The sequence below is a fragment of the Schistocerca americana genome, chromosome 4, assembly GCF_021461395.2.
Source record: "Schistocerca americana isolate TAMUIC-IGC-003095 chromosome 4, iqSchAmer2.1, whole genome shotgun sequence".
Taxonomy (NCBI): Eukaryota; Metazoa; Arthropoda; class Insecta; order Orthoptera; family Acrididae; genus Schistocerca; species Schistocerca americana.
This window is the reverse complement of record NC_060122.1, coordinates 386,079,285-386,099,643: the sequence shown is the minus strand read 5'-3', so window position 1 is coordinate 386,099,643 and position 20,359 is coordinate 386,079,285. Positions and strand designations below refer to the sequence as shown.

Genomic DNA, 20,359 nt, shown 5'->3' with positions numbered 1-20,359 from the left:
TCTCGACCAACGCGAGCAGCAATGTCGCGATATGATAAACCGTAATCGCGATAGGCTCTAATCCGACCTTTATCAAAGTCGGAAATGTGACGGTAGGCATTACTCTTCCTTACACGAGACATCACAACAACGTTTCACCAGGCAACGCCGGTCAACTGCTGTTTGTGTATGAGAAATCGGTTGGAAATTTTCGTCATGTCAGCGCGTTGTGGGTGTCGCCACCGGCGCCAACCTTGTGTGTAAGCTCTGAAAAGCTTATCATTTGAATATCACAGCATCTTCTTCCTGTCGGTTAAATTTCGCGTCTGTAGCACGTCATCTTCGTGGTGTAGTGTATTTACACTTTTGTTTATTCCTTCGTTAATAACGTGTGGTATTTTTTATTTGTTGTTGAGTCTGGAATTGCTGGTTTAAAATAAATTGTGTCTAATTGTAAAAGGCAACCAACAGTAACTGATTACGGACCCGTCCACAATCGTAACGGAATCCTGTCTTCCGTTGACTACCACCAGATTTCAGCTGGTAGCAGAGCGTGCTTACGCTTGTAATATCGTCATTTCAGTTACTATTGGATTGGTTTGTTAAAGTCTGTTAATGTTGTACGATTTCTGCCTTTTGTATTGTGTTCTGTTTCCAGCCGGTTGACGCACCGCTGGATGTTGTGGGTGAGACAAAGACAGGCACTGAGTTTTTGTTTAAAGCTGTTAGGAGTGTTGAGGACAACATCGGCTTTTTAGAGGTCACTCAGCGTATTGGCAGTCAGTTAGACAGGGTGCGAGCACAGTTGATATATTTAACCAGCCGGATATCTCATTTAAGGGCATTAAAGTTAAAGGATCGTGATAAGGATTCAGCCGCTGAATTGGGGTCCTTGGTTAATAAATTGCAGCTTAAGGTCACATGTGTAGATCTTGATGGGAAGAGGACGGGGGAGCAGGATTCGTTATCTTCCGGGCGGTGCTCTAGCGAGCCCGGGAATAATGGCGTTATGTCCTCCGACGGGTTAGCCGGGGTGTTTGCTAAATTGCCTAATCCCCTGGTGCATCTGTTTAGAGACATGACGGAATTAGCTATAGACCGACTCGAGCAAATTGACAAGTTTGTTCGCTTTTAGGAAGACGCTGATGCGTTTGAAGTTTTGCATCAGGTAATTTTGTAGAGGCGAATTGAGGACTCTGGTATGCAGGGCTATGGCAGGAGGGTTTTCATTGCAGCAGTTGAGGGAACTTGTGATCAGCGAAAGATTGACCACGGGAGTACGTAAACAACTCGAGTGTCGCTATATTTGGAAGATGCAGCAATATATGAAGGAAAGAGTTAAGACGGTCTGTTTGGCCTTGTTAGTCGACTTGCCAGAATGGGAGTCAGTTTCAATTGTCCTGAAAGGAATGTGAGGGCCGGATATGTCACATTTTGTTTTTCGTGGTCGTCCCTCCTCTTGGGAAGAACTTCGCCATTGTAGCGATATCCGCGTTGCCGCTCCCGGACGGGTTGCCAATGGACAGGTGTTGCCTCTGCATGGTTTGGTTTGAGGGAGTATCTCGGTTGGGGATTTGTTGTGGCTCTTGTCTTTGGCCTTGGTTAAGGAGCTGCCGGTCGATTTGATTTGGGGATGTGATTTTATCGGTAGAACTGGTCTTGTCTTTGATTATTCGGGGTACACCTTTTTCTTTAAGTTCGCTTCTGGTCAGAAATTTGTGTTCTGTAAGTGTATTAAACGTAAGGTGCATCGAGATGCGGGAATGCTGGCTGTTGATGCTAAGGTTAGTGAGTTTGATCTCACCCATCTTTCTTCCCAGCAGGCCTCTGAACTAGGGGGTTTGTTGGAGAGGTTCCCAGAGATTCTCTGTGATAGACTGGGGGTTAATAATGTTCTTGACTACCACATTCGTCTGTCTGACCATACTCTCGTCAGGCAGTACCCATATTGTCTCTCACCGCCTAAGATGAAGATACTAAGGGGAAAGATCTCCAAAATGCTTGAGCAGGGAGTTATTAGGCCTTCTACATCCACTTATGCCTTCCCTACATTCCTCATCCCTAAGGATCAGGGGCGGGACATTCGGCCTGTTGTTGACTACTGTCACCTAAATAAGAAGGATGCCCTCGAATCGGTTCCTTTACCTAATCTTCATAACTTTTTTACTTGGTTTGCTGTGGTAATTGGTTTACTGTGCTCGACCTGAATCAAGCCTGTTATCAGATTCCCTTATCCGAAGAATGTAAACACGTTACAGCATTCTGTACTGATTGGAATCTGTTTGAGTTTAATAGGGTCCCCTTTGGTTTGGCTACTGGCGCGGCCGTCCTTACCCGATTGCTGGATAATATTCTTGGAGACTTGAAATTAGTCTGTGTTTTCAATTACATGGACGATATGGTAATTTATAGTTGTTCGTTTCAAGAGCATTTGGAACATATCCAGCAAGAGTTTGCTAGATTTCAGGGGCCTGGTTTGACTGTTAAACCCAATAAGGTGACGTTAGCCAGGCAGCAGGTATTCTCCTTAGGTCACCAGGCGAGAGTATTCGCATTGATCTGGAACGGACTAAGGCTCTGAGAGCCCTTCCGCCGCCGACTGATAAGCGAGGGATTGCCAAGTTCATGGGAATGGAGAATTATTTTAGCGTTTTGTTCCCAATTTTGCCCAGCTGGCGGCTCCTTTAAATGAACTGCGCCGAAAAGGGGTGCATTTTGAGTGGGGACCTGCTCAAGAGCCGCGTTTGACCACATTAAGGCGGCCATAGCAAATCTTCCGCTGCCTGATTTTAATAAGAAATTTATTGTCCAAACCGACGCATCTATTGCGGGAATTTGGCAGTCCACCTCCAGAATTTCGAGGGTCAAAGGCAACCACTAGCATATGAGTCTCGTCGGTTAACCAACGCCGAGCTTAAATATACAGTTTACCTCAGGTCGTCAAAGAAAACTGGAATCGTGCGAGGTGCAATATTCTCAGGGCCCAAAACAGACAAGCTGGTCGTTATAACCATAATCGATGGGCCTTCAGGTGTAAGCCGGGAGATCAGGTGTATGCCCGTAATTTTCCCGGGAGGGAGGTGCGTGTTGGCAACCTTGGTAAGTTTACCCCCCATTTTCTGGGTCCGTGTACGATTATGCGGATTTTAAGCCCAGTTAATCTTCTGGTTAAGGACAACCATAACGGTAAGCAGTACCGAGTTCACCTTAATCAAATTAAGTTTGGTTAGGTCGCTAGTTGGGTTTGTCCTTGGGTTTTTCCTTGAGATGTGGAAGTTGAGCCGTGCTGCGGCTCGCGTTGGTGCTGTATGTAGGTTTCCGCCCTCTGCTGGAGGTCAGACGGTATCGTTCAGTTGGCATGGTTGCGGTTGTTTGTCTTCTTCTCGTGTTGACTGGCGCCACTCGGTTTTGCAAGCGTTGCCTGTCCTCTAGTGGCAGCAGCGGCGGTTATCGATATGTAGTAACTATTGCCCTATATTTTGGGCGACGTCGTTGTTTCCCGGGTCGTGTGAGAGGGCCAGTTCGGTTGGGTATGGAGGAGAAACCAGGACCGCGCAGTGTGGAAACACGCCGGGACCGCTGCCGGTACGCATGGACTGCCGGATGGAAGGGCTGTGGTCACGAGGGTGGACGACTTTCGTCGTAAACCGGACCCAGCAAGCTTTAAGATAAGTGCATTTCAATCAAAGTGGAGAAACCTCCACCATTGTGATATCCCGCGATTCTCCAGTGACTTTGGTCCGTGTTGCCTCTCCTAGTGCTGCAGAGGCGAAGAGCAGCGAGTGGAGTGGTTTGGGAAGGCCTATCTGATTAGCTCTCCTCCACTTCTTGTTACTATTTACTGTGTTAAACTTGTTACGATTTGTTAAATTCAACCAGCGGTAATTTTTCTTGCCTGGTGGCCACTAATGCCCGAGTTACCTCTCCTGCGGAGTTAGTGTATGTCACGGCAGTGTACGTTTCCTCGCCTTGCCGCTGCTGTCCGGTAAGGAGTGTAATTTTGACAGCTTTCTTGATTGTAGGCCGGCTGGTGATTCCTCTTCTCTGGTGAGTTACCATCTTGTGAAGTGAATGCAACTCTTAGCTGCCTATCTCATCGGTCGCGGAAGTGTTTGTTACCAGACCTTCTGAGAGGTCAGTTCCTGGAGCACCATCTGGATCAGTTGCTTGTTTTTTTAATTAACCTTTGATATTATATTTGCTGTTTTACAGCAGGTTTCAAATTTTTTTTATATTATTGCCGTTCCTGGCGTGTAAGGCCTTCGGCCGTGATTGTGGTCATTTGCCTTAAAATTCTAATTTGATGTTTGTATTTTAGCAGTAAGCCTTAAAACCTTATTTACTGCCATTCCTGGCGTCTGATCCCGTCTGCTGTGTTTTTGGCGACTTGCCTTTAATATTTCAGTACCTGTAATTTGCAAGTTGCAGCGAGTTTTAAACAGTTCTTAATTTGCTGTCATTCCTGGCGTGTAAGGCCTTCTGCCCAGAACACAGTGGCTTGCTTTTAAAACATTGGCCGGCCGTTGTGGCCGAGAGGTTCTAGGCGCTTCAGTCCGGAACCACGCTGCTGCTACGGTCGCAGGTTCGTATCCTGCCTCGGACATGGATGTGTGTGATGTCCTTAGGTTAGTTAGGTTTATGTAGTTCTAAATCCAGGGGACTGATGACCTCAGATGTTAAGTCTTATAGTGCTTAGAGCCACTTGAACCATTTCAGCCAAAATCTCATTTCGATATCTCAACCCGTCTATGAGATACAAGGAATATTGTGGATATTTGTCTCTGGCGCTGTTGCTGGCACAGCGCGATCGCAAATGAGTGTGCTACGTCAGATCAATTTTCTCGGTAGAGGTGACAGACGGATACCTCCATCCAAATCTGAAGAAAAGTTCAGTAATGCTGCTAAATTTCATATGCAGCAACATATTATGTAATGTGCACCAAACACAAAATCATAGCGTCCCCTACCCCGATTTTCACTGCTAACTTTTTCGAATTTTGCGCACTGCCTTACATCCAAGGAAATATCACAATAACTATGGCCACATCATAATCAGCCCGACATATAAAGCTACAAGTAAAGCAAAAATGAAATTTTTTACCGAATAGTTCTTGTAAAATCGCTTAAGAGGGATTGCAGGGCGTGCGTCTCGATTCTGTAATCACAGACTGGCCATAGGTGACAAGACAGTGTCTCCCTCCCCTTCCCAACCAACAAATGAACTCGCCCAGCGCTTTGCACGAAAGCTGGTCGTTGCGCATCGGCCACCGTGTCCTGTGTGGACTTTTTACGACTCGACACCTTACGGAAAGAAGCTTAGATAGAAGTGCAGTGACAGGAGTGGGATCGGTCAAGTGAAACAAGTAGGCGTGAATCGGTGTGAAATGGAACAAGCAGAGCTGAAATGATACATTGTCAGTTAATCACTCACGATGTTGTAAATAATATGCAGTGCAAGTGGAGAAGAAATAAGAGGTATGGGAGGTCGACAGTGTGAATTTTGCATTTCGTACGGGCACAAGACGCATGAGTGGCACTTGCAATTAAAAGGACTATGAAATATTCATGAACAGTGATTCATTCAAGAATTTGTACTGTTTGTGTTAAAATACTACATTTGTGTTGGGCTAGCAGCAATGATGAATGTCATAATTAACCGTGAAATTTTCTTTGTTTTGGCACTGCGTAATTGCAACATTAACAAAAGTAGCAGTATTACATCCAGCACATATTTTGATCTGTTGTTGGGCATATGAAGACTGAGGCCCTTGTTTTTTATACGTCTGAGGAGCTGCCGGAAGACAGTGCAGGGGCTACAATGCAGCGCAGTTCCCACTCCCACCTGGCCAGTTCCGCTGTAACTAGGCGAGGTTGGAGCGCAGGGCCAGCACAGCTGTGCTTCTGCAGTGCAATCCCGTGCTGTCTCCATTACGACGTGTGTGCAGAAGGGCTGCATGCAGGTTGGTGACCTTCAGATTTGATACAAAAAATGGTTCAAATGGCTCTGAGCGCTATGCGACTTAGCTTCTGAGGTCATCAGTCGCCTAGTACTTAGAACTAATTAAACCTAACTAACCTAAGGACATAACACACATCCATGCCCGAGGCAGGATTCGAACCTGCGTCCGTAGCGGTCGCTCGGTTCCAGACTGTAGCGCCTAGAACCGCACAGCCACTCCGGCCGGCTGGTACAGCTGCTCATGCAGCTTAACACGATACCACAGTCCATCAAGAGTAGTGACTGGCGTATTGTGACGAGCCAGTTGCTCAGCCACCATTGACCAGACGTTTTCATTTCGTGAGAGATCTGGAGAATGTGCTGGCCAGGGCAGCAGTCGAGCATTTTCGGTATCCAGAAAGCCCCGTACAGGAACTGCAACATGCGGTCGTGCATTATACTGCTGAAATGTAGGGTTTCGCAGGGATCGAATGAAGGGTAGAGCCACGGGTCGTAACACATCTGAAATGTAACGTCCACTGTTCAACGTGCCGTCAATGGGAACAAGAGGTGACCGAGATGTGTAACCAATGGCACCCCATACCATCACGCCGGGTGATACGCCAGTATGGCGATGACGAATACATGTTTCCAATGTGAGTTCACCGCGATGTCGCCAAACACGGATGCGACCATCATGATGCTGTAAACAGAACCTGGATTCATCGGAAAAAATGACGTTTTGCCATTCGTGCACCCAGGTTCATTGTTGAGTACACAATCGCAGGCACTCCTGCCTGTGATGCAGCGTCAAGGGTAACAGCAGCCATGGTCTCCGAGCTGAAAGTCCATGCTACTGCAAACGTCGTCGAACTGTTCGTGCAGATGGTTGTTGTCTTACAAACGTCCCCATCTGTTGACTCAGGGATCGAGACGTGGCTGCACGATCCGTTACAGCCATGTGGATAAGATGCCTGTCATCTCGACTGCTAATGATACGAGGCCGTTGGGATCCAGCACGGCGTTCCGTATCACCCTCCTGAACCCACCGATTCCATATTCTGCTAACAGTCATTGGATCTCGACCAACGCGAGCAGCAATGTCGCGATACGATAAACCGTAATCGCGATAGGCTCTAATCCGACCTTTATCCTCCTTAGACGAGGCATCACAACAACATCTCACCAGGCAACGCCGTTCAACTGCTGTTTGTGTATCAGAAATCGGTTGGAAACTTTCGTCATGTCAGCACGTTGTGGGTGTCGCCACCGGCGCCAACCTTGTGTGAAAGCTCTGAAAAGCTAATCATTTGCACATCACAGCATCTTATTCCTGTCGGTTAAATTTCGCGTCTGTAGCACGTCATCTTCGTGGTGTAGCAATTTTAATGGCCAGTAGTGTATTTTTTACCTAATAGTTTCCTCAAAATCGCATGAGAAAGACAGCACAGTTGAGAATAAGAGCGAATCCGAAAATAGTGTATTTATATTTTTATGTGAAAACTAAGTTTTGCGTGGGGCGGCCAGTACCTCAGTGGTCGTGGGCACACAAGCGGAGGGCGAAGCTTGACACATCTTGTGCAGTCTATTTACTTCTATCCTCTGTGGCTACAATCGACTTTCAACGCACCCATCTGGCGTCTGCCGTCTGGCGTTATGAATCAGCTAATTTGTCCACCTGTCATAGAGTGTTTGTATTGCTAAAAGTGTTGCGTGGTTAACTAATAGCCAAATACGTTTATTTTGTGAGTGTATTGTTCCACAAAAATGTCCTAAAATTTGTATTAATTATATTTTTTATTTTTTCAACCGCAGATACCACATTTTCTGCCTGTGTTTCATTACTTACACAAAAATAAACCTTTATTTGTGTGTTTTAAGATAACAAATATACTTAAACAATTATTTGTAGTATATATGGTGACAGCATGTTGTTTGCTCTTGAGATATAAATATTTTCCACTTTTGCCTCTCTTACTATATATGTAGCAATACGCGGTAATTATTATTCTTGATTCCTTATAAAATGCTGAGAAGCAATAATATTCGTTTGCTTAGGCTGATCAGTAGTGGAATACAAAGTACCATTGATGTCATAATTTCTGATGTTATGGAAATGTAGTATTGAAGTATGTTATACTGTGGTAAGAAGTATTTTCAGTAACTTAACGATTTGGTAATGGGACTTCTTTTGTGTAAAACCATTGCACGTAATTTACATAGATTTACATTACTAATCATTAACAATAGTATGATTAGGATGTAGTACATGCTGGAAAGGAATTTTTATATTTTCCTCTAATCATTCTCGCAATAAGACAAAGTTGATTTCTTTGTATGTTGATTACCATCTAATTAGATACATAAACAGAATGTAAAGTTCATAATTTTCAGCGTAGGGACGAGAGAATGCGAATGTACATGATGTTTCTGCTGGATTGCAATGTGATAACTCAGGAAGGAGACATTGTTGGGTTGTTCATCGATTATTTGTTTGCTTGCGGGATTTCTATTTTATTCTCTATTGGTTATTAAAAAACCTGCTTTCCCACATTTTTGAAAAAATATGTGTATGGGGAATATAAATGAACACTGACAGCTTTGATGTCACAGCGCACTGATACTGCACACCTTCCTTAACTGCTCGCACCTGTTTCTGTGAAAAGCAGTGCCTTGCTGTATAATGACAACGCCCCAGCGCTAGTGGTAATGCACGGTCTTTGCATTAGAAGGAGAGTCAATGTTGAGCTTCCTTATGGAGTGGTCATGCGCTGCTATGCCCATATGAGTAACGTGTAGAACTTGGTAGAAAGTGAAATTACTTCGGTTTGTAGATCGGAAAATATTTTAGTTATTTAGCAGAAAGCTGCTTGGGATTAATCAAGAGATTTATGATTGATACAGACCATGTCTGAGAATCAGTGACTGTCGTGGAGAAGCATATTGATAGTAGAACGAAAATGGAAAGGCCTTCATGATCAGTGATTACCTGATTAATTAATGAGGAAACGTAATGTAGCAATGGTTGCTGCAGTGTGAATGTTAAACAAAGATAACTGTTAAGCAAGAGTGGCTGAGTGTAGATATTTTTAGGGAAGAGTGTTGTGTGCGAAAGGAATAACAAAACAAAATATTTTGAGTTATACTGTTATAATTGCAAAGTGATATGTCCGAAACAACAGACACTACACATTCATATAATTGCTACACCTCAGCGGGCTATAAATGCATTACCACGAGTGCGGATGCACATTTACATTCGATCTCCAATGAGAATCCAAAATTAGTGAGCATGGAGGACATGGACAGGGACTATGGAAAAGTGGTGGCGCCAGGTGGGAGGTTGAGTCAGCTGAGGCGCGTACCGAGATAGCCCGCGCACTTTACCATTAACAATGTGTGTGTCTGGGTGGCATAGCGGCTAATGCAACTGTCTAATTGGCAGGAAATCCCGGGTTCGAGTCTCGGTCCGGCACACATCTTCATTCGTCGCCGCTCGCTACCCAGAAAGTCCCGATGCAGCTGATACCTTCAGTTCCATCCCTTTCCTTTTCTTCCTCTCCCCCTCCACCTTCAATTTACATAATACATATCACAGCTGCGGAATCTGCTTGGTGTCTGTTCTTTCAGACATAAAAGACTGCTTTTGCTTGAAAAATTATTTTCTTGCCACAAAGATGATCTTCATGAAACTTTTTGTCATTTTTAAACCACACGTAATAAGTTAGATGCACATCATTGTGGTTGTTTGTAGCTTTATCAAAGAGAACAGAGAAACACAACTACCTGTGAGTTTTTCAGGCAGTTGAACATTACAGTCGTCAGCTTCATTCAGCATTCAATGGCTAGTACTATGGTCTTACAAAGGTACCGTTACCAGTGGCTTGTCACCTATGTAACTTATCATAATAGGTACCATGTGCAGAGCATCTAGTAGAATAAGGTCTTTCTTTCTCTTTGCCACAAAGTAGGCAACTGTCTTAGATGAATGAAGAGCTTTTATAGGAATCGTAACATCTTTGGTGTAAGTTTTTTTTTTTTTTTTTACTTGTGGAAGAGTATTCTCATGGATTGTTGACCACACTACCGTGATTTGAATGCAATCATTGTTTCATTTTATTAGGAAACATGCTTAAAGAAATGACACCCCGAGGTCGATCTTCATTTCCAACATTTAAAACCGGAATTCAAGAATCTGTCGTCCCATTTCCTACATTTCCGTCTGTTCGTCTCTTTTCAATCGCTTGATACATTTGAGATATCAGGTTTTGTACTTGCATTTAATGATTTGTCCATGCTGACAGAAAAAAACAAATCACAAATGCAAACAACAATTTAAAACGATCTGTATTCGACAAAAGTTGCCTTCAAAATTTCTTTTCTAAATAAAAACAAATGAGCTATATAGTAGGATTTAACTGCCATAGTAAAAGCACTTCATTGCCAGCCTGCTAGATATCAATACTAGCGCACACTTGTTCCTTTACTCATGAAGCAAATGAACGAAAGTATTGTTTTTATAAAACCCCTTCGACACCCCTACTGAAAGGCCGCGATGGTCCTGGGAGCAGTAATTCACAGCTTGAGAACGCATTGGTAAGCTGAGCTTGTCTTACAATTTGAATGCCACAGCAACATGCAACTGCAGCTCCGTATTTTATGTGACTGGATTAATTAAGTGAGAAGAAGAGGAAGAACCACAAATTATACACTGGTTAGCAGTCGATGGAAGGTTGGGCACACTCACCAGCGCAGAAGTGGAAAATGACGTTGAGCACCGAGGCCGGCAGCAGCTGCTTGAGCTGCGTCGGCCTCCCACGGCTGTCACTCAGCTCTTCCAGCAGGGCGCGCACCTCCTCACCCACCAACGCCTGCATAGCAGCCCCGCTGAAGCCCAGAGAGCGCAATTGGCGCATCACGAAGGTGCGCTGCTCCTGCCACAGCTTGCCGTCCACCAACGTTACTCCTGCACAGCCAATAGACCTGCCAATCAGCTCAATGTTTCACGCTCTACCCAACCAGATATTCAGTATCAAGTCAGAAGTACAAAGAAAAAAAGAAATATCAGGGCATAACTTCTCGTCGACATTGAGGTCATTGGAGACAAAGCACAAGTTGTGACTGGTAAAAGCGTTTCGACTTGTCATTTTCAAAGTAGGCATCGTTGCTAATCATCTTTTTGGGGTTGGAACCTTCAGTTGAATTCTTTTTCATCAATTAAATTTGGTTTTTTAAACTTTGTGTTCTGAAAAACACAACGTATTTCTTTTTCTACTTATCCGAGCATATTCGGACGTCTATGGACCATATTCTGTAGATGTCGCTTCATTTCTATGAATGTATTATACAACAACCTGGGCCGGCCGCAGTGGCCGAGCGGTTAAAGGCGCTACAGTCTGGAACCGCACGACCACTACGGTCGCAGGTTCGAATCCTGCCTCGGGCATGGATGTGTGTGATGTCCTTAGGTTAGTTAGGTTTAAGTAGTTCTAAGTTCTAGGGGACTTATGACCACAGCAGTTGAGTCCCATAGTGCTCAGAGCCATTTGAACCATTTTTTACAACAACCGTAGCTCATGGTAATGTTAGGCCTAAAAATTTTAGCACGTGAATGTTTGGTACTGAGAATGTTAAGCCACCAGTTGTCTTCTGCGTGAAATTTTTACCAGAATATGTTTTGAGACAGTGTACTACCATTACAAATGCTATAAAACAAGGAAACCAATCAATAAATGGCAACACAACATGTACTTGCTGTTATATAAAATATTTATATCGTCCTGTAGTATAACACATAAGCTTCTGTGCCATTAGACACCATCAAAAGTAAAAACCCAGTAACAGACAAGTTTTTTCAAACATAAAACTCTTCTTAAAACATTTTAAAACATCTCAAATCACAGTTGTAAACTAAAGTTAGCCGCTTTCACCTGCAAAAGATAGTTCTTTCCTGGGATGCATAGATACAGCCCCCAACGATGTAACTCTATCATACAATCTATGAACTGTAGCGGTGCCAGGTGGAGACACGTCAATATTGTCAGAATATGGGCCTGTAGAATATCTTTTGGCGCTAATAAAACATGTTTGGCATGTTAACATTTATTGGTTCAGATTTACTATTGAGTTTCTCCTCATCACCAGCAGCTGACATTTCATACCAGGGACGTTCTGGAATTCCAGTGACTCCTGTTGTTGGCCTGGCTTGGCTGTCACCAGTGCCACTTCTCCAGCAGTTCAGCTGATGTCTTGTGGGCTGCTGCCTGCCTTTCTGCAGGTGGAGCTATAGTGTGAGAGTGTTCCTACACTATTTAGGGCACCCTCAATCCCACTCTGGAAGATGACAATGATCTGTGTTGACCTATTGAGATGTACCATGCTGCTGGAAGTCATGTAGTTGGACAATCCTGGCCCCATTGGACATGTAGGCTGTAGCACCTGCAAGGTGCCTACCATGATGATTAAAAACTGAGGCACTGGATGGCTCTTTGACCCTGCAGTGACGATATGTTAATGTGATAAGCACCATGAGATGTTCTGGTGTTGGAAGACCCTCAGCCTCCATATCATCAAAATGATAGATGGCTACCAATGGTAAGGCCGATGAGTGAGAGGTCATGGTTACCTGAATGTTGCCTTCTCAGAAATGGTAAGCAGCATGTTTATGAGAATTGCTGAAATATGTAAAACATAAATGTCACTAAACCATAACATCACTGAATTGAATGCTATTGGTATGAACGCCTCACCGCTAATGACCAACTGCATTCAGATCTGGGGAACTGAGGTATTTATGGCTTGAGGTAAGATGTGAAGCTCTGTTCATTATGACTGAATGTGGCCCATTTCTTTACCAGAAGTCAGCAGTTCTTGTTCCACAGTAAAAGTTGTTACACGTGCTTAACTGCAGTGTTAGGTCTCTGAAATGCGTTATTGCATCTGAGGTAACGCTTGTTTCTTCACATCACAAGAACTAACAAATATTGATGTCTCTGTCCATTTGTCTCAGCGCACATTTTGCTGAATGTGTAACTTGTGCTTGGTGGTTGGCAACAATGTAGCAGTGTGTGCTTATGTACATGACCGACTTACAGTGCTTATTGTCCCTTTCTGCTGCACAGCTATGCCAACACCTCTGTCTGGCATCACCTGTGGCTGTGCTAGTGTGATCTTAAGAAAAATTTAATTCCTTCCCCTTTTCTATTCTGGGGTGTAACAGAAATTACACTGAGGTGACAAACTTCATAGTACAGCAATATGCACATATACAGATGGCGGTGGTATCGTGTACACGAGGTGTAAAAGAACATACATTGGCACAACTATTATTTACACTTAGGTGATTTATGTGAAAAGCTTTCCAAGGTGGTTACTGCTGCACAAAACGAATTAACAGACTTTGAATGCAGAATGGTAGTTGGAGCCAGGTTCATGGGACATTCCATTTCGGAAATCATTAGGGAATTCAATATTCTGGGATCCACAGTGTCAAGAGTGTGCCAAGAATACAAAATTTCAGTCATTATCTCTCACCATGAACAATGCTCTGGCAAATGACCTTTACTTAACAACTGCGAGCAGTGTCATGTGCATAGAGTTGTCAGTGATAACTGACAAGCAGCACTGCGTGAAATAACCGCAGAAATCAACGTGTGATGTACGACGAATGTATCTGTTAGGACAGTGAGGTGAAATTTGGCATTAATGGGCTATGGTAGCAGACGACTGATGCGAGAGCCTTTGCTAACAGCAAGACATCACCTGCAGGCCTTTCTGGTCTCGTGACCACTGGGCCTTAGACCACTGAAAAACCGTGACCTGGTCAGATGTATCCCGATTTCAAATGGTAAGAGCTGATGGTAGGGTTCGAGTACGACGCAGACCCCACAAAGCCATGGACCCAAGTTGTCAGCAAGGCACTGGGCAAACTGTTCATACCTCTACCATATTGTGTGGTATGTTTACATGGAAGGGGGTGGGTCCAGTTTATATTTGGCTACTTGTAGGCCATTAGCAGCCATCCATTGACTTCATGTTCCCAAACGACGATCGAATTTTTATGAATGACAACGCGCCATGTCATCGGGCAGCAATTGTTCACGATTGGTTTGAAGACCAGTCTGGACAATACGAAAGAATGATTTGACCACCCAGATCACCTGACATGATTCCAATTGGACATTTATGGGACCTAGTGGAGAGCTCAGTTCATGCACATGATCCTGCTTCGTAACACCTTTGCAATTAGAGACAGCTATAGAGACGGCACTGCTCAATATTTATGCAGGAGACATCCAACGACTTGTTGAATCCGTGCCATGTCATGGTTGCTACACTATGCCAAGCAAAAGGAGGTCCGACACGGCATTAGGAGATTTCCTCTGTCACCTGAGAGTATATATAGGGTCATAGAAAATTCTAAAAACCGACACTACACATGTGTTGCGTGATGTGCGTCTATATAGAATGGCCAACAGAAAACATACAACCTATACAAAGGTTGGTTGGTTGGTTTGGGGAAGGAGACCAGACAGCGTGGTCATCGGTCTCATCGGATTAGGGAAGGATTGGGAAGGAAGTCGGCCGTGCCCTTTCAGAGGAACCATCCCGGCATTTGCCTGGAGTGATTTAGGGAAATCACGGAAAACCTAAAACAGGATGGCCGGACGCGGGATTGAACCGTCGTCCTCCCGAATGCGAGTCCAGTGTCTAACCACTGCGCCACCCCGCTCGGTCCCTATACAAAGGACATGAATGCAAGTCTGACGGACATTGTATTATAATAAATGCAGTTACTTTATCAACACAGACACTGTCACCATTAATCAGGTCTCGTGGGTCTGAAATGACGATACAGAATAATAACAGATCTCTTCCTGTTCTTAGTTTCACGAAAGTGTGATCATTTGGATTGTGACTGCGTGACATATGGAGGTTTAGTGTCACAAGTACCTGACGCTAATATGTATTCACAATGCATGAATCCATTTAAAGACTTTCATAATTGCAAATTGTGAAAGACAATGTCTGTTTCTTCAGACATGCATACATGTTCAAAAAAAACGTTAAAATGTGTGTGAAATGTTATGGGACTTAACTGCTAAGGTCATCAGTCCCTAAGCTTACACACTACTTAACTTAGATTATCCTAAGGACAAACACACACCGATGCACGAGGGAGGACTCGAATCCCCGCCGGGACCAGCCGCACAGTCCATGACTGCAGCACCAAAGACCCCTCGGCTAATCCCGCGCGGTATGCATACATGTCTGGCGGGCATTTGCAGTTGCTGCATAAACACACAGACTGTCGCCATTAGTGATATTCTCAATACCGCTTCATGAGACAGTTGTAAGATAGCTTCACAAGAGATAATGTGCATTTTTAATTTTACTTTGATTACTCACCTGAAACTACCTTAGTTCTTAAAGTGCATTTGTAATGTCGCTTTGCTTTTATGTTGTTTTATGACTTGAAAGCATGTCATAGGCATGCTAGTCGGAAGAATTTGCTTAAAGAGTTATCGATTTTCAAATACTTTTTTTAGAGAATAATAGTGGTGTGTGCCCTGTACTTAATTTTCGGGCCTGTGGTACCAACACTGGTGTGCTTTCTTTTAGATTTTAATTACATACACTGTTTTCGTACCTTTCACACTTCATTCTAAACTTGTAACGCACGAGATTTGGGAGCAAACTAATGTCGCTACACCCATCGGGAAACACTACGTTATTGTCACCGCTCGCTAGTATATCCTACTGTTTTTGTCCAGTGTGGCGCTAATTTTGAAGTAAATGTGCGTCATCCTGTTTGATTTAATATGTGTGTGTGTGTGTGTGTGTGTGTGTGCGTGTGTGTGTGTGCGCGCGCGTGTGGGTGTGTGCATGAGACAGAGAGAAAGAGAGAGAGAGAGAGCGAGAGACACAGAGAGAAGAGTTGAGAAGCAGGTATTTTTAGGTTATCGAGGATGTTTGTTATACTAATTTCGTTGAGGAAGCGTCTTTGTGTATTTATTAAACAGTATTTCTGTTGCATATTGTTGTGTATTTGTTCAGAACTTCCTCTCCTTATGTTATCGATTTTTGTATGTCATAGTTTCGATATTTTGTAAATTTTCCGTAGAAACTGATCTCATAGTCCTCATAGGAAGCAACAGTATCGCTTTCAGCCTTACGCCTTACGCGATTTAGGAAAACCATATAGAAAACGTAAATCAGGATATCCGGAAGCGATGTTGAGCCCCATTCTTCCAGAAGGTGAATCCACGGTCTTATAAACCGAGTCACCGTGCTGTAAATAGCTAACTGTTAGTATGACGGTATGAGAGCAAAATATAGCACTGGAAGCGCATATTTCGTTCACTCAAACGTAATGTCATGTGTAAATATATGTTTAATGTCCAGCGACACAGAAAATTAAAAGCAACAGCATTCTCTTCATTAAATCTTTCCCGATATGTGACTGCGTTGTCGTATTGTTATGGTATCTAAGGCGTCCATGGACCGTGGACCTTGTCGCTGGTGGGGAGGCTTTCGTGCCTCATCACCGTAGGTGTAGCCACAACGAGAGGTATTTGTTGAAAGGCCAGACAAACGCGTGGTTCCTGAAGAAGGGCAAAAGCCTTTTCAGTAGTTGCAGCGGCAACAGTCTAGATGATTGACTGATCTGGCCTTGTAACACTAACCAAAACGGCCTTGTCGTGCTGGTACTGCGAAAGGCTGAAAGCAAGGGGAAACTACAGCCGCATATTTCTCCCGAGGGCATGCAGCTTTATTATATGATTAAATGATGATGACGTCCTCTTGGGTAAAATATTCCGGAGATAAAATAATTCCCCATTCGGGACTGCTGAGGACGCCGCTATCAGGAGAAAGAAAACTGGTGTTCTACGGATCGGAGCGTGGAATGTCAGGTCGCTTAATTGGGAAGGTAGGTTAGAAAATTTAAAAAGGGAAATGGATAGGTTGAAGTTAGATATAGTGGGAATTAGCGAAGTTCGGTGGCAGGAGGAACGAGACTTCTGGTCAGGTGAATACAGGGTTATAAATACAAAATCAAATAAGGGTAACTCAGGAATAGGTTTAATAATGAATAAAAAAAATAGGAACTTGGATAACCTACAACGAACAGTGAAGTGGACGCATGATTGTAGTCAAGATTGGCACGAAGCCAACGCCTACCACAGTAGTAAGTTTATATGCCAACTAGCTCCGCAGAAATGTATGATGAGATAAAGGAAATTATTCAGATAGATAAGGGAGACGAAATTTAGTAGTCATGGGGACTGGAGTTTGATAGTAGGAAAAGGAAGAGAAGGAAAATTAGTAGGTGAATATCGACTGGGGGGTAAGGAATGAACGAGGAAGCCGCCTGGTAGAATTTTCCTCAGAGAATAACTAATCATAGCTAACACTTGGCTTAAGAATCATGATATATGGTTGTGTACGTGGAGGAGGCCTGGAAACACTGGAAGGTTTCAAGTTGATTATATAATGGTAAGACATAGATTTAGTAACCACATATTAAATTGTAAGACATTTCCAGGGGCAGATGTGGACTCTGATCACAGTTTATTGGTTATGAACTGTAGATTAAAGAAAAAGAAACTGCAAAAGGTTAGGAATTTAAGGAGATGGGGCCTGGATAATCTGGAAGAACCAGAGGTTGTAGAATGTTTCAGTGGGAGCGTTAGGGAACGATTGGCAAGAACGGGGGAAAGAAATGCAGTAGAAGAAGAATGGGTAGCTTTGAGAGATGAAATAGTGAAGGTAGTAGAGGATCAAGTAGGTAAAAAGACGAGGGGTAGTAGAAATCCTTGGGTAACAGAAGAGATATTGAATCTGATGAAAGGAAAAAAACATAAAACTGCAGCAAATGAAACAGGCGAAAGGAGTACAAACGTCTCAATAATGAGATCTGCAGGAAGTGCAACATGGCTAAGCGGGATACCTAGAGGACAAATGTAAGAGTGTAGAGGCATGTATCACTAAGAGTAAGGTAGATACTGCCTACAGGAAAATTAAAAAGATCTTTGGAGAAAAGAGAACCACCTGTATGAATATTAAGAGCTCAGATGGAACAAGTCCTAAGCAAAGAAGGGAAAGCAGAAAGGTGAAAGAAGTATATAGAAGGTCTATACAAGGGCGATGTACCTGAAGGCATTATTATGGAAATGGAAGAGGACTTAGGTGAAGATGAACTGGGAGATATGACACTGCGTGAAGAATTTGACAGAGCACTGAAAGACCTAAGTCGAAACAAGGCGTCGGAAGTAGACAACATTCCATTAGAACTACTGACAGCCTTGGGAGAGCCAGGCCTAACAAAACTCTACCATCTAGTGAGCAAGATGTATGAGACATGCGAAATACCCTCAGACTTCAAGAAGATTATAGTAATTCCAATCCCAAAGAAAACAGGTGTTGACAGGTGTGAAAATTACCGAACTATCAGTTTAATAAATCACGGCTGCAAAATACTAACGCGAATTCTTTACAGACGAATGGAAAAACTAGTAGAATCCGACCTCGGGGAAGATCAGTTTGGATTCCGCAGAAATATTGGGACACACGAGGCGATACTGAACCTACGATTGACCTTGGAAGATAGATTAAGGAAAGGCAAATATACGTTTGTAGCATTTGTAGACTTAGAGAAAGCTTTTAAAATTGTTGACTGAAACACTCTCCTTCAAATCCTGAAGGTGTCGGGGGTAGAATACAGGAACGAAAGGCTACTTACAATGTGTACAGAAACCAGATGGTACATATAAGAATCTAGGGGTATGAAAGGGAAGCAGTGGTGGGAAAGGGAGTGAGACAGGGTTGTAGGCTATCCCCGACGTTATTCAAAAAATGGTTCAAATGGCTCTGAGCACTATGGGACTTAACATCTGAGGTCATCAGTCCCCTAGAACTTAGAACTACTTAAACCTAACTAACCTAAGGACATCACACACATCCATGCCCGAGGCAGGATTCGAACCTGAGACCGTAGCGGTCGCGTGGTTCCAGACTGAAGCGCCTAGAACCGCTCGGCCACACTGGCCGGCCCGACGTTATTCAATCTGTATGTTGAGCAAGCAGAAAGGAAAGAAAAGAAAAGAAAAATTTGAAGTAGAATTTAAGATCCTTGTTGAAGAAATAAAAACTCTGAGGTTTGCTGACGATATTTTAATTCTGTCAGAAACAGCAAAGGACTTGGAAGAACAGCTGAACGGAAGAGACAGTGTCTTAAATGGAGGACGTAAGATGAATATCAACAAAAGTAAAACAATGATAATGGAATGTAGTCGAATTAAATCAGGCGATGCTGAGAGAATTAGATTAGGGAATGAGACTCTTAAAGTAGTAAATGAGTTTTGTTGTTTGGGGAGCAAAATACCTGATGATCGGAGTGGAGAGGATATAAATTGTAGACTGTGTATGGCAAGAAAAACGTTTCTGACGAAGAGAAATTTGTTAACATCGAGTATACATTTAAGTGTCAGGAAGTATTTTCTGAAAGTATTTCTATGAAGTGTAGCCATGTATGGAAGTGAAACGTGCACGATAAATAGCTTAGACAAGAAGAGAACAGAAGCTTTCGAAATGTGGTGGTGCAGAATAATGCTGAAGATTAGATGGGTAAATCACATAATTAATGAGGAGGTACTGAATAGAAATGGGGAGAAGAGGAATTTGTGGCACAACTGACTAGAAGAAGGGATCGGTTGGTAGGACAAATTGTGAGGGATCAAGGGATCATCAATTTAGTCCTGGAAAGAAGCGTGGAGGGTAAAAATCGTAGAGGGAGACCAACAGGTGAACACAGTAAGCAGATACAGAAGGATGTATGTTGCAGTTGTTATACGGAGATGAAGAAGCTTGCACAGGATAGAGTAGCATGGAGAGCTGCATCAAACCGGATTCTGGACAGAAGACTACAACAACACAACAACAACAACAACGACAAGGCATATCATAATTAATGGCATAATCGCATGAAGTTGAAAGTACACTACACACCAAGTAAACACAGGTTCGCAAACGAACTACTTGCGAAATAATTGCGATTTTGTGGTTACCAGCCACTAGCGATGTGATTCTGTGTAAACACCACATGACAGTCCGTGGCGTGGTCTTTGTTTACATTTTCGAGACGAGTTGTAAACAGAATGAATGCGACAGTACAGAGCACAGTCTACGGAGCATCAGTTGTGTCATAGAAATGTTGATGGTAACATGGAACATTACAGAAACGAGGATTGTGCGGATACGCATTTCATACATGGCATGGCTAACGGCAGTTCACGGGAGGGCTCCATGCTCGTACCAAGAAGCATACCCTGCACGAAGGTATCACGCGAGTTGAATGTTTGCAAGAGTGCATAAACGCCTCCGAGAAACGGAGAGCATTCCACATGCTACACGAGCATGTAGGCCTGCACGAATTGCACCTAT

General features: G+C 43.4%; 1 protein-coding gene across 1 annotated transcript in view; it reads right to left on the bottom strand.

Annotated features, from left to right (window-relative positions):
* The window catches only part of LOC124613986 (methyl farnesoate epoxidase-like), a 326,569-nt gene that overhangs the window by 206,869 nt on the left and 99,341 nt on the right, over positions 1-20,359 (bottom strand). Inside the window, exon 3 of the mRNA XM_047142773.1 lies at positions 10,665-10,883. Within this exon, the coding sequence (XP_046998729.1) occupies positions 10,665-10,883 (219 nt within the window). The remainder of the gene's footprint in view (positions 1-10,664; positions 10,884-20,359) is intronic.